The following is a 15,143-nucleotide window of genomic DNA, read 5'->3' on the forward strand; positions in this document are numbered from 1 at the left end:
TAATACAGTATCATCAGCATATATTTAATGTATAGCCTATAAAATTGTTGTGTTGCCATTGAAAATTTGTAATTTTTTTGTATCTCCAAAGTTAGCTTTTTAAGGTCAAGTGTGAAGAAATGTCAGACATTTAAAGAAAAATACATTTAAAATTTGAATTTTAAAAAATATCTAGTAATTGTATTGTTATGCATCCCTGCAAATCCAACCTTTGTTTGATTTAGAGGTCAGAATGGAAGTAGTACTCAATTTCCGATACCATTAAAAAATGATGATGAGACTTACAACTTTTAATGGTTATTTTACAACAGTTTGCTTCATGTAATTTGACTGGATAAGGGGAATTCCATGAGTTCTAATAAAAGCACTGGAACTTTTAACTTTTAACTGGTACTGTAAATAAGTTGTTTCCCAAGCTGGAGTCAACCCAGGTTAGGGGGTACAAAGCTCTGCTCTAAGGCAGTTAAAATTAGATCTGCAAATACTAAAATCATGATAAAACAATTATAAATACAAAGGTCTTTTTGGGAAGAACATGTTTGTTTTGGGCTTTTGTCTGGAATTAATAAAAAGCATGAAATTTATGTTAATTTTGCAATGTCTCATGGGAGGTAGGGGCTAGGAAAAAGGCTGGAACCATTAGTCCAAACCAGTGGATGGGTAAGGCTACGGACAGCATTTCTCAAATGCCCCTCTTGCAGGCCTACTGTGAGATACATGACCATTGTCAGAACAGAAGTGACCAAATTTGCCAGTACAATGTATTTCCTCTTTTAGAAGTCTTTTAGAAGTCTCTTTTCTTCTACTTATATTTTAACAGCAAATATGAATAGACATTTAGCAATTCTAATACATATCTGACAGCTATTTTCACTTACTGATAAATTAATGTAACTTGAATTTTATGCCAATATAACTCGCTTAAAGCAAACCTGCTGCAGTTGCTCAAAGCACGTTAGCTAGCTCGAGGATGCTAACTTAAGCTAGCGCGCTAACTTGCATACAGTACAATATCCGCCATGTCACCAATACTGCGTTCAATATCTATTCATCTTGTTAGCGATGTTAAACATTTTGTTATTAGGTTTCAGGGTTAGGTATTTAACTTTTGGTGTCCTAACCCATACCCTTACCTTAACTTGAAGACAAATCCGATTTTATTTGGAAAGTTTTTGTGTGTGTTTCCTTCCTGACAGTGGTGGTGTCTGACAGCGGTGGTCTGCAGAGCAGGCATCTGAGAGAGGCAGCCAGACTGTCTTGGGAATTTTATACAAATTATGCACACAGATTTTCACTTGGTCATAATTAACTAGCCTAACCATGCTAATATTTCGCATAATGGCACTCCTCTTATGTGATAATGCTTTATTAGGTGTAGAACATTGTTGTTTATTAGGTCCTACTTATTTACTAGAAGAACAAGGCTATATCAGACCTACTGTGGTTATCTTCAGCTCTTGGCCGGTGCTAATATTCAGAACAAAAGCACTCCCTACAGTGTGATATTACTGTATTTAGCCTAACAGCGAAAAATAAAGTGTTACAACCTCTCCCTGTCTCCCCTTCTTCGCTTGAGTGCTTTTAACAGCACTTCATCGCTGTTTTTGGAGTTATTTTTCATGATGGGTACGACTGTGGCGCTATGGGAGCCAGGTGCATTTACAAACAAAGCCCCGCCTCCCTTTACCTTAAATGTCCATTGCACGGAAATATGATTGGCACAGGGCTACAGCTGCTTCAACGGTGAGACATGGCGGAGTTTGTGGTCCGATAGAAGGGGCTCTCTGAGTTTTCTTACACTTTTCAACATGTCGAAGAAACTTAATTTCGGGTCGACAATGCCTTCGTAACGTGTGCAGAGCGGAACTTAAAGAGGCAGAGGCGTTTTTTTGGTCGGGAAGGACGGAGCGGCGGTTGGGAAAATGTGTTGTCATCTTCGTGCAGTCAACAGCCTTGGGCAACAAATATGGCCACTTCTTGTGTATCCTTCAGTTCGGATCGAAAACCGTCCCAACCGGGCCGAGCGGGATAGTTTCGGGGAGTCGCTACAGTAGTAGGAAGTGACTACCGCAGAGATTAAAGGAGCTGGATTTGTCCCGAGGCTGGTTTTAAAGCGAAGTGAGTGGGGGGAGAAGAGGGAGAAGAAGAGATGGAGCCCAAGCATAAAGAGTTGTTGGAGAAATGTTACCAGAACTTAGTGGAGTCGATAACAGATGCGGACCGAGTTGTGGATGTTTTGGCTCACTGCGGGACCCTGAGCCAGTCTGAGTGCTTCGAGCTGGGACACAACTGCTCCTCCAACTCGGAAAAAGTGGACCTCCTGCTGAAGATACTGACAAGTAAGGACAGAGACCATTTCGCAGAGTTTTGCTCGGCTCTGGAGAAGACGCACCCTCACCTGCACTCAGTACTGCTGAACGGTACCGGACCAGTGGATCACTCCAGCGGTAAGGAGCACTTCATTTTAATCTTATCTTAGTAAAAGATGGCTAAAAGTCATCATTATGCAATCACTAAGGCTTCATTAAGCCCATGCACACTGTGTTTGAGATGCCCTTTTATTGGTTCTTATCCAGACTTCGATCCAGAATTATCTAACTTCCATTAAAATGTATTGACCATATGACAACCTGATGAAGGGCATGATGACTTTTCCTTTGGGCAAGACACACAACACAGAGAGGCAGAAGAGAGGGCTTCACAATCATGTGACCTGATGCTTATTTACACTCACACTACTGTGCTTGTTTCCCCTGCCATGTCACTAAAAGCACAGCCTGCCAGCTCTTTGTGAAAGCATTTAATGGACCTAAAAAGACTCGGACAATCAATTTAGTGGCAGCAGGGCAGCCTAAAGTTCTGCATGAATCAATAAACCACTGTCAAAGTCAAATGAATGAGTGAAGAATTAAAAGAGTGGTGATGCACACAGTACAGTTGGCTTACTTTACTTTTATATGAGGGTGAATGCTGCCATTTGTGGCTTGGTACAACACAAACTGGGACAAACAATACTTTTATCAATGAATTAATAGCAGCATCTCCCAAAGAATGAATCCGTACTTGGATGTAGCAATGGCCATACCCCCATGCCTCTTCCAGTATGCTTATTTGTAAAGCAGGGGTCATCAACTACATTTGTACAGGCCAGATTTGTACTGCAGCCAGCCACAAGGAAGCAATTGAGATATTTTAGCTCCATTTATGGGGGGTTTCTATGTTGTCTATGACTGGGTTTGACACTACTATGTGGTGTCCTGATTGGTACAAAACACATGCAGGAATAAGTCTTCTCTTTGCAATCTCAAACAAGAAAAAATGCACACTTTATGAGTCTGAAGAGGAAAGTTAATACAAAAAACTCCAGATTTAACAAGGACTTTAATTATTATCATGAGTCATATTTACTAGTGATGTCTGGCACGTGGATCTCTGTAAAAATGAGTCAGATGATACCCTATAAACCAGGGCTGTCCAAACGTTTTCAGCAGAGGGCCACGTACAGAAAATTTCAAGGATGGTGAGGCCACTTTCATATATCAACTTAAGTCAATCCAGTCCGATTTAGGTAAAGATAAACTGAGTGATTTGATATGCTTTAAAGTTAAGTCATGGAAAATGTACATTAATGAATTGTTGTGTCAAAATGTTTGTTTACAGAATTAACACAGTAGCCTTGCCTAGTGCTGAAAGTAAAATATAACGTTAATCCAAATAAATTCAGACTGTCTTCACAAGTTGTAATTTTTTGGTGTTTTCTAATTGACAGACGAGTGTGGTTTTGTGTTACACTTTCCCGGATGAGCCTCCAGGGTAACTAAAAAACTACACTTGTCTGTCAATACGAAAACACAGATATACTATACACTGCAGTAAAGCACAAGATTCATGCTCTAGCATGGGCCATTTTTCATTTATGTTTCAGAGTTTTCTGTGGGCCGATTAAAAACGGGCCAAGGGCTGCATTAGGCCACCGGGCCATAGTTTGGACACCCCTGCTGTAAACTGTTCATTTTCTGAATTAGATAAATTTTTGGAGGCCGGATGGGACACTTTGGGGGTCCTGATATGGCCCTGTGGCCGTCAGTTGATTATCACTGGTGCTAAGGCCTATTGGTGCTGACCTAGCATGTCACAACCATTACTGAATACAGAAATGCAAATTTCAATACAATTCATGTACAAATCAATGTATAATTATTCCTATTTTGAAACCAAAGTAGCTAGAAAAAAGTCCTAGACCAGTGACTCTCAGCTGGTCAAGCCTCAGACCAGAACAACCTACAACTCCTGAGAGAGATGAGAAACTGTCAGGGATGCACGATATTATTGGTCTGGTATCGGTATCAGCAGATATCAAAATTTCTGCCAATATTTACTTTGCCTGTGTATTTCAGCATTTATCAACTGTAAACTTAGTCTATTTTTATTAATAAATTAGTGGAGTTTTAGGCTGAGCTAACAGACCTATGTCAGTTGAGGTCTTTTTCTCTATTTATTCTCATTCTTTAAAGTGTTTTTTAAGGACTGAAGTTTTTGTCCTTGGTCATCCTTAAACCTTAAAGTACGTCCAAAAGGACTTTCCCAAAAAGCATATTTAAATAAATTGGTAACGATATTGGGTAAAATTTATCTGTAATCTGCAGAAATCCAACATAGTGCATCCCTAGAAATTGTGTTCAAAATTTCTGATATTTTTCAACAAATCACATTTATTTTATGAAAAAGTTCAGATCTTAAACGTTACGAATCAAAGAGACAAGACAAAAATGCATGCTCTAAAGGAGTTTCATATACTTTTGGTGCAAATCTTTCCAGGCACACCTCTGTGGTCCACTGAAAAAGTCTCCATGACCCACGTTTTGGTCACACCAGTTGAGAATCACTGTCCTAGACAAACCCATGTTATAGCAGGGGTCATCAACCACTTTCGGACAAAGTCCGACTTTTTCCAGTACCGGCACTTTGGGGGCCGATCTCTTAAAAACAACTCAAGAAATTTTAGAAATGTTCTCATTAACATATTTTTGTTTAAATATTTAAATTTTCTTCCAAATCTATGTAATTGTTAGGTCCCTTAAAGTGAGATCAGTTTTATTTATCACAGCCAGCCACAAGGGGGCGATTGTGATATTTTAGCTGAATATTCCTGAAGCTAAAAGGTAACAGAAAATGACAGTTTTACCAGAAATGGACTACAGGTGGTTTTCTGAAAACACTAATGAAACATAAAGTCATCTTGATGAAACGATTGTTTTTGGAGTTGTTTTAATAGCTGTTAGGAGCTTATTTAAAAAAATGTTGATGATCACTGCCATATAGGCAAACTTCTACAGACAGTGTAACATTGTGACTTCTTGTTTTCAATATTAAAAATTGTAGGCAAACTCCAGCAGTCTTACTATGTTACACAAATACACTGGCAGTACATGGGTCATGTACCAAAACACCGACGATGCGTTTGTATAATTTAGATGGTGTGCAGGAGTTCGCCTGCATTCTCCCCCTCTGTGCACCTATCTTATCAAATAGATGAAGTCTTTAAAGCTGTTACATTTTCTACAGTTGATCATTAAAGTAAACCAGTGCACATTTTTAAAATATGTGGTGTGAAAAAATACAATTTTGGATCATTTTGGTAATCCTGGTACAGTTTTGAGCAACTTGGATACTTTTATAATATGATGAGATATGTTTATTAAAAGTAGGTATGCACTGAGGTGCAGATGGCGTAGTGGTTAAGGTGTGCCCCATGTACGCAAGCAGCCTGGGTGCTGGCCATGCCTGTGGCTCCTTTCTTACATGTCTCTCCCTGACTCTCTCATCCCTGTTTCTCACTCTATCCACTGTCCTCCTCAAGGCTCAAAATGTAATCTGAAATAGGAATGCACAGATACTGTGCATCATCGGGCACATAAATCTGTTAGTAATGACTAGTGGTGCCGATACCAGGCTTCAATGCATGTACTCATTGAGTTCTGTATTTGCAGAGTTTTATATCATTTCACAGCATGATGTTTTCTTCTCATTATGCAAGTATGTCGGCAAAATATGTGCTTTTTTTCCAATTTAGTGATATATTACTTACATTTAAACTGCAAACTATGAACTATTTAAGTGTCAAGTGGAGGAGAAAGAAATGTCTTATTAAAATGAAGGGAACTTCAAAGTAATTCCAAGAACTTTAATGGTATTAAGTATTCCTGTTCACACTCAGTATTAGTGAGTACCCACATCCTCCACCCACATCCAGTGAACCTGTACTTAAACTGATATGGACCTATGGATCTGAAATAAAGTACAACATAAGAAAGTAAAGATGCATCCCTAATTAAAACAGCATTTCTCAACCTTTTTTTCTTTGTGTAGGCCTCCTTTAACATTGTTAAAATCTCATGTCACCCCTTTCAAAACATATTTATAAATGATTAACAGTCTGCAGTCTCCAGGGATTCATGTAGGTATAACATTGACAAGACTAATCTCTTAAGCACTCCACATAACTAAAATGCCCATAGTTCCTCTGAATGGTAATGTAGACTTTAAAAACACACTCTGATGTGTTTTGGCACACCTGCTTACCTGAAAAAAGCAACAGGCCCCGTGTGAGTCTAGGACAGTGTCGACTGACTTTGCCTGTTTACTCTCTTACCTTGCAGTTGATGTGATCTCAGGTAAAGGGCATATGCAACAATTTTGATCATTTATGCCAAGCTAGCTGATGATTTGAATATTCATGGAAATTCTTGGTTAACTTGAAAGCATTGTGAAGGCACCAATGAAGATGCCAGAAGGCTCCTCAGGGTGCTGCAACATCCCAGCTGAGAAAGGCTGCATCAAAACATTTCATAACAAATGGGATATTTTTCAAAATGAGATATTTTCAGCTTGCAATCACGTTCCTCCTAATGTAGAACCTGGACAGGGTTTGGCACTTTTCAGTACTATTATTCTTTAAAATAATGGTAATTGGAGTGGAGGTAGATATAAAGACTCTAGTCCTTGAACATGGCAGCCCTGGTTCAAATTTGGCCTGTCCTTTTTTTCCTGCATGGTATTCCCCATTTTTTCTCTCTCCCCAGTTTTTGTTTTGATCCACTTTCCTGTTTAAATGAAAGCATAAAAACTCAGAATAATTAATAAAACATACCATATCCATTTACTAAAATCAAATATTTACAGTTTTCAACCTCTTTCCCCTCTTTTTTCTTCTTTAAATTATCGATTTTGGTGTCATTTAGGTGCTGGTATCATGAAAGTTTTGCTTTAGCACCAGTACTGGAAAAAAAAAATCTAAATGGTAACACTATTCATGCAGCTTTCTCTTATATCTTTCTTGTGGCAGCTTTGGGTTAAAATATGAATAAAGATATGAAGTTATATTACAGCTATTCACTTTTTGATATGATGGATCATTAAGATAACAGATATTTTTTTATCATGTGACTTAAAATGATCCAGTCTCTTTAACTCACACATGCTGCTGGTTGGTTTTTCCATACCTTCCCAGTTCTTCGTTTTGAGCTAAAAAACCCGAACATATTGCACAGTTACATTGCAGTTAAGCCCTTGCCCACCAAAAATGTGCCTTTCTTATTTTCTATCCTCATTTAATCTAATCACAGTGATAATTTTTCTTCTCTACATAAAGCAACCACTATGCATAGTGGTTCCCTAATAGTGTGCAGTCAGAGTTCATCACATCATACATTATTACTACAACTACACAATAATTAAAAATACTGTAACACATGTAAAAGAGGCCGTTTTGCATGGATATGAGTATGGCGTGCCTTGAGATTTTGGCTTGATCTTAGGTGTGTATTTGTCAAAAGAGTGTTTAAAAACCGCTGTTGTAGATGACGATAAAAAGGATGACATGCACAGTCTGTCAACCTTTTGTCTACTTTGTTTGGGATCCATTTGATCTTCTCTGCTGTATGCTTTTGTCTTCTTTGCCTCTAAATCCCAAAGCTGCAGAAATTATGCTTTTTAAATTCAGCAGAAGCTGGAATTATATTTGCTCCAAAATCTGCAAAATTACATTTAGCATAAATCTGCCATCATTTGTAGTATGCAAATTCAGCAGGATAAAAAAAATGCATGCTTGGATTAAAATGACTTGTTCAGCACTTTAATTCTCCCTTTGCATTTCAAAAGCAATATTTGCATTGCTAGTTGCTTTGTTCACTCGCAGTTATCGTGTGATAGGCCGAGTTGAACAGTGAGGTGTTAATTATGCATTTATTCTGTTCTTATTATTTATAAGAGAGCTGAAGCTGCTTAGTGTGTCATTTTTAAGCTTTTTTATTTCATAACTATGCTCTGAGTCTCCGACTGATACTGGATTTATCAGTTAATATGGGAGATGTTTGCACATAAGCATGCTTTTGGGCAGGTCTTTGAATGAGCATTTGCTGAAGTCTGCATCTCCCTGTTGGTAGTCACACGGGACATAAAAGGGCTGAGCTGCTTTCTGCTACCGGGCGGACAGGTTCCTCCACTGCCACCAAAAGAAGGGCCTTTCCCAAGGAAAAGAAGTCACTTAAGTTTTGAAACAATATGCAGTGTCAGCAGCATGACGAAGCTGCTCCCCAGACACAGAGAATCCCACCGGGAGGGAGAGGTAGATCATATTTGAAATCAAAACAAGGTTAACGAGTGTGAGGTTCATTAGCCAAGCCCAGCAGGAGCTCTGAATTCAAATGTCAGCAACAGACACACTAAATACAAAGTATTGAACTGAACTCTCAGCAGCAAGAATGAAACGGTACTTAATAAAGACTGCATCCTAGCAAGTGTTCTTTAAATGCACACAGATATTGTTGAGTTTATGTAACTGTAGCTGCAGGGCTCTGCAGAAGAGGCCTTTTGTTTACAGATGGCTCTCACCTTTTTCTGAAGAACAATAATATGACGACAGCACATTATAAGGGTGTGTATCACGGCGGACGTGTTCACTCTGCTGTGCTTTGCCACTGTAAATAAGACACAGAGTTAAGGAGCAGGAAGGTGGAAATGCATGTTGTCTCTGGCTTTATCTGTTCTTTATAATTACCACTAGTGAAGTGGAGTGTAATTTAGAGTTTCTATAATTTTTATCTGTCACCACAGAAAATGCAAGATGGTCTCTTAGTTGTTGAGCTGTTTTACCCCATTTAATGAGCCTCATCTGGCTTCATGTGAAACCAAACCTTGTTAAGAGTTTATGGGTTAATAAGTCACTCTCTGGGGTTACTATTTCAAAGACCGTCAATCTAATCTTCTCCTGCACAAAAACTCTAAATGGCTTTAAGAGGTGTTAATGTCTACATTTTTATGATGAATTTTCTTTAAATCTGTTCATTTTTTGCACCATCAGCTAACATGGATGACTTCTTTTCAAGGATGTATCAGTCCAATGACTTTTCTGTTACCACTGTTAACCAAACAATGTCATATTCTGATCCAATACGTTGTCTAGTAAGCTCTATGACTTACTATGATGCCAAGGAACCTCTTTAATATCCATCCATCCATCCATCCATCCATACATCCATCCATCCATCATTCTTCCATTAATCCAGGGTCAGGTCACTGTGGCAACAGGCTAAGCAGCATCCTTCTCCCCAGCAATTTATTCCATCTTCTCACTTGAAATTCCAAGAAGTTCCCATTCCATACATCCATAGGATGTATAATACCACGAGCAAATTCTGGATCTGTCCCAGGGTCTGGAAGGCCACAGGGAGGTGACCAGGAGGTATCCTGATGCCTGAACCACGTCAGCTGGCTCCTTTTAGTCTGAAGGAGCTCTGCTCCAAGCTGCGAACTCTGTCTCTTAGGCTGAGCCTGGCCTGCTCCAGGGGAAACTCATTTGGACCCCTTTATATCTGTGATCTCATTCTTTTGGTGACTACTCAAGGTTCATGCCCACATGTGAGGTTTGGAATGAAGATCAACTGGTAAACTGAAAGTTGTGCCTAAAGGCTCAGTCGGGTGCAAGGCCTGCGGACTAATGCTGCACCAATCCACCTATCAATCTCACCCTCCATTCTACCCTCACTTGTGAGGAAGACGCTGAGATACTTGAACTTTTATTTCAATTAGTAGATTTTGTTTACAGTGAGTGAGGTAGCGTAATTTTAATCAACAATACAAAAAAATGTATGGTGCATTCAGGAAGTTATCAGACCCCCTTCGGTATTTTCTGTCTTTGTTATGTTGCAGGCAGTCTGAAGCTGCTATCATTGTAGCAAAATGTTTGACATTTTTACAGATTCATGTAATAACACATTGACATAAGTATTCAGACCCTTTGCAACAATACTTGAAATTTAGCTGTGGTGCAAATCACACAAAACACAAAAGCCTGCTTGATTTTCATATGCAGTTTTTTACAGACTCCAAGCAGGCTTTTATGTGTTCTGCACTGAGGAGAGGCTTCCATCTAGCCACTCTGCCATAAAGGCCAGATCAGTGGAGGGCTGCAGTGACTGTTGTCCTTTTGGAACTTAGTCCCATCCATACAGGATCTATGGATCTCAGTCGGAGTGACCATCGGGTTCTCGGTCACCTCTCTTACTAAGGCCCTTCTCCCATGATTACTCAGTTTGGCTAGACCACCAGCTCCTGGAGGAGTCCTGGTTGTGCCAAACTTCTTCCATTTGAGAATCATGGAGGCCACTGTGTTCTTGGGAACCCTCAGAACAGCAGTCACGTTGTGTTGCCTTGCAAAAATCCTGTCTCTGAGCTCTGCAGGCAGTTCCTTTGACCTCATGGCTTGGTTTTTGCTCTGATATGCATTGTCAGCTGTGAGGCCTTCTATAGAGAGGTGTGTGCCTGATTGATTTCATTTATCACAGGTGGACCCCAGTCAAGGTGTAGAAACATCTCAGCAGCAATTAGGACAAATGGGGGGAACTTGAGCTTAATTTCAAGTGTTTTTGCAAAGGGTCTGAAAATGTGCAGGGATGCATACATATTCCATCAATACAGAACTCTGCTCCTACAACACCAGTGCTGTAGTGCTGTTTGTCTTACCAATGGCTGTTGGGACTAAGCTGTTTTGATATAGCTTGGTTTGACAGTGGTTAATGCCTCTGATGTAAATCCACATAGGGCAGCTGTGTTTGATTTTATTATTTCCTTTTAACATGGGAAGAACTTGGTGAACCTTTTAGATCATAACTACATAAATGTGAAATTATGGAACATATAGATCATAAAAAATGTGAAGGCTTTTACATCAGATGTATTGAACTTATTGTAGAGCTGTCACAGCTGTGCTTGAGCCCATTTTAATGGACAAGGCAGAGAATTCAGAGTGTTTTTTATTGATTGTCAGGGCAGGAAATGTGATTTTTAGTTGGTAATGGCATTCTATTTCAGTGTCCTGCATGGCTTTAACAATACCAGAGTTTTAAAATTCAATATGACTCTGATAAAAATCAAACAATATTGGCATCAAGCCAACTTAAATGATAGGAAAAGGCGCCACATATCTGGCAAATTCTTGGCTTTTTTTTAACCAAAATTGCAGATGTTGCCAATGTTTTTTGTTTAATTTAGTCTGCAGGAGTTTGCCTACAGTTTGTGATGGATTCATTCTTCTCTTATGTGCCTGTCTTTAGAATTTCTGTACTTTAAGATACTATTGGTTTATAAAATGTATGATAATCTGTTCGTTTAAGGCACATAATATTGTAAAGTACCTAAGAATCAAACAAAATGACCACCTTAGTCTGTTTTTCAGCTCTTGCAGGAAAGTCTAAAAAGTTTCTAAATTGCCCTGAGTTGCTGTGTCTAAAGTCAAAGAGATCAACCTAAATGAGATCCTTGAGTGTTGAGGGTCGCTCCAGCAGCGTGCTCTGGGTCACATGACTTCCATGAAACAGAGAAGTGAGCTAGCTATGACACAGTGAACCTTGCCCACTGAGACACTCTCTGCTCAAACAGAGTCATGGGAAACTTAAGCTAGAGCGAGAACAAAGAGAGCTTGATCCATGGGATGCCACGGTTCCTGAGGCACATCAGTCTCTCTTTTATTTTTTTTTTCTTCTTTCAGCCGTCCTCTGGGAAAGAGAGGGGTGAGCCATGTTCGCTGGGCTCCTTCCAGTCTTAATCAAACTCATAGTCTCCTTTAGTTAGTGGGAGCTCAGCCAGCCGGGGATTGATGTGGAGGACTGAGACGTGGGTAAATAGACTCGTTTGTCATGCTGCCGCTCTGTAGATTTTACATCAGGGCCGGAAGTTTGCTGATTTAACTGAACTATAAGCTGCTCATTCCAGTGACAAGCTGGAGCTCAGGACTAGACTTGTCCTGTCTGATCAACATCTCAAGCATGATCAAAATCCTTTATTTCCCTGGCCACTTAAAAAATGGCAATACTTTATTTATCTAATTAACTAAAAGAGAGATCTTTTGGCAGCGTTATCAGTAATAGAGCCAACAAAAATCTATTCTTAACTGTGAAAAATCTGGTCAGACATAGTAATCTTCAGCAGATTGATACTGTTAAACACAACTGACTTGCTGTTTTTCTGTTTATATAAATTTACCACAGCTGCTGGAATTTATGTTTGACAAATGTTGCTGTTCTTGGACATTGAAACTGCTTTTTTTCTTCGTTTTCTATACCAAAAGGTAGCCGAATTGATGCTGGATACATGAGCCTGTTATAATAAGTTAGTGGTAGTTTTGTAATATTAAAGCTCCCTTGAGGAGCTTTTGGTTTGTGAAAGTTTTGGTGCCCTGTTGTGGACAAAGCAATACATCTCATCCTAAATGTACTGTACATCCAGAGGTAGGATTTTGAGGCAAAAAAATCTCAACCTGCTTTCTTTTACCAGTCAAATGTGTCACTAAATGTTTTTGGATGTGAAAAAGTGTGTTCTGAAGCGCTCTGTTAATCGTCTTGTGACACTTACCCCGTGGCAACAGCAGCGACAAGCACTAAAAACGACTTAATAGATAGGCAATCTTCTCTTTGGTGGTGTGGTTTGCATTACGAGTAATCTTCTTTATCATCAGACTGTCTCATAACTATTTAAAAGCATCTCATAGGAGCTTTAAGATTTGATAGGTACCCTTTAAATCCGGCCAATCCTGAGTGGGACCTGTTACAGATAAAGAATGGAGTTGTTAGTGAACTTTGAAACCTCTTCATCACTACATCTGTGCTGTTAGAAACCGAGGACTTCTTCATGTAGTTTTTAATTGGATATGAATTAAATAATTGTGTCTCTTTTTATGTCAGATATTCTGAACAAGCCCCTGAGGCAATGCCTCTTTGAAACTCATCCACAGCTCTTATTTCTGAACAATCCAGATTTACAAAATGAGACAAAATTGCCCAACCTGACTCATCACTTAGACTTTTTCACGTAGGCAGAACCTTTGAAAAACCTTTTAGGATGATTGGATGAATGCTGTCTTTTACATTCATTATGGCCCAGGCAGAGCAACCAAACGTGACGCCTCTGCAGAGGGGTAAACACACGCTCAACGGGCAATTGATGTATCTCCACCATTAGGTCAGGAGAAGAGCAAAAAAATCTTTTCCACCAAGAAAAGCTTTCAAGTGTGCATCTTTGCTCTTCTTTTAATAAAGAAATGTTTTACCATTTCTGATCAAACTGCATCCACATTAATCTCATAGCCACCATTGTTTACAAGCTTGCAGGTGCTATAGCCAAACCCTCCTGATCAGGGACAAGCGTTTCAACTTAAAGCTTTGCCAGATGGATCTGCCTGATAGTCATGAGTCTGTTTAATTCATTGGCTTTGCTAGGTTTGAAAGCTTCATCGTTAAAGACGAAACTGGACAGATGTAATTAAACCACACTTTTGTTTGTTGGACCACTGCGGATTACATCAGCTGACAAGGCAGTCTTCAATGCATGCTAGTGTGTAGCTTTACACTACCAAACCAATTTGGAAGACCTCAGATTGGCTTCTAAGATAGTGAGTTGAGATGGATACTTTATTATCATTCAGACTATACATCATAGGTGCACTCTGAATGACATGTCATTGCACTGGCTCCAGCAACAGAGACGATGGCCTAAAGTGCTTGGATTTATAAACATTAATAAATTACTATCAATAAAAGTGCATTATCAGATGTAGAGCCACTGCAATCAAATGGATACACTTAAGTTTTTTTATCCAGCACAGACTCCACCAGGAGAGTCCAGTGTGCGGCTGTGGTGAGGGTCTAAAAGTGCAAGTCTATTTGAGTTTAGGAGTCTTACATCCTAAAGGTATGAAACTGTTGCAGGACCTGGCTGTTCTGTACTTCAGGCTGTGGTTCCTCCTGCCAAAGGCCGTTAGTATGAGCTATGACAGATCAGATCCTCTTCAATAAGAATTTAGATAAGATAGATATTTCATCGTGTGTGAAATTCAAACATCTAATAGCAGTTTCATGTATGTATATCCATGCAACATTAAAATGAAACCCCTTCTAAAAAAAAACCCTTACAAATTAACGTTAAAATTTACAAAAGCTTCAGTGAAGCTCTCCCAGGATAGAAGCTCTGTACAGTTTAAGCCAGGGACTAGAATTTGAAATTAAAACTGTTCAAAAGTAGGCCTGTGTTATATGCACCCATATAACAGCAGCGACAGCAGAGGGTTAACACTTGGCATCTGAATGCCCAAAATGGCTGTAAATCCTTGGCAATGCCAAATATAAACAGGGTCTGAGAACCTGCTGACATTTAGCATCATGCATTTTAGGCATTTGGATACCAAGTTGACTGCTTTCTTGTACTAGTTGACTTTTTGCGATGCATGCAAATTAATCCTTGTAATTTTTTCAACTGCAGATCAAACAGAAGTTATAAAATAATTAAACCCGAAAGGCAAAAATTACAACCCCAGTAACTATGACCATAACCGTCAGTAGATAATATTCAAACCCCTTCACCTTTTCTGCCTGCCTCCTGCAACAGACATGAGAACAGGTAAAATAAGGTGAGACCACACCAACAGTGAGTTACTAGAAATCACCTCAAAGCCTTAAAAAGGGGACAAACAACAAATGATCAACAGAGATAACATACTCTTTAAGGCTTCTACTCTGACTTTATATTAGCGCACGCTTTAAGATTCTTTTAATGGCATCATCTTCTTTAACGAGGAAAACCTTCTAGGATTG

At 39.3% G+C, this 15,143-nt stretch overlaps 1 protein-coding gene across 3 annotated transcripts in view; it reads left to right on the plus strand.

Moving 5' to 3' along the window:
* The first annotated feature begins 1,737 nt into the window (after positions 1–1,737).
* Positions 1,738–15,143, plus strand: part of LOC121528128 (disks large homolog 5-like) — a 57,974-nt gene continuing 44,568 nt past the window's right edge. For all 3 annotated transcript variants that reach the window (XM_041815333.1, XM_041815335.1, XM_041815334.1), the window contains exon 1: positions 1,738–2,447. In XM_041815333.1, the coding sequence (XP_041671267.1) occupies positions 2,150–2,447 (298 nt within the window). In that variant the 5' untranslated portion in view covers positions 1,738–2,149. The remainder of the gene's footprint in view (positions 2,448–15,143) is intronic.

The sequence above is a fragment of the Cheilinus undulatus genome, linkage group 20 (assembly GCF_018320785.1).
Source record: "Cheilinus undulatus linkage group 20, ASM1832078v1, whole genome shotgun sequence".
Taxonomy (NCBI): Eukaryota; Metazoa; Chordata; class Actinopteri; order Labriformes; family Labridae; genus Cheilinus; species Cheilinus undulatus.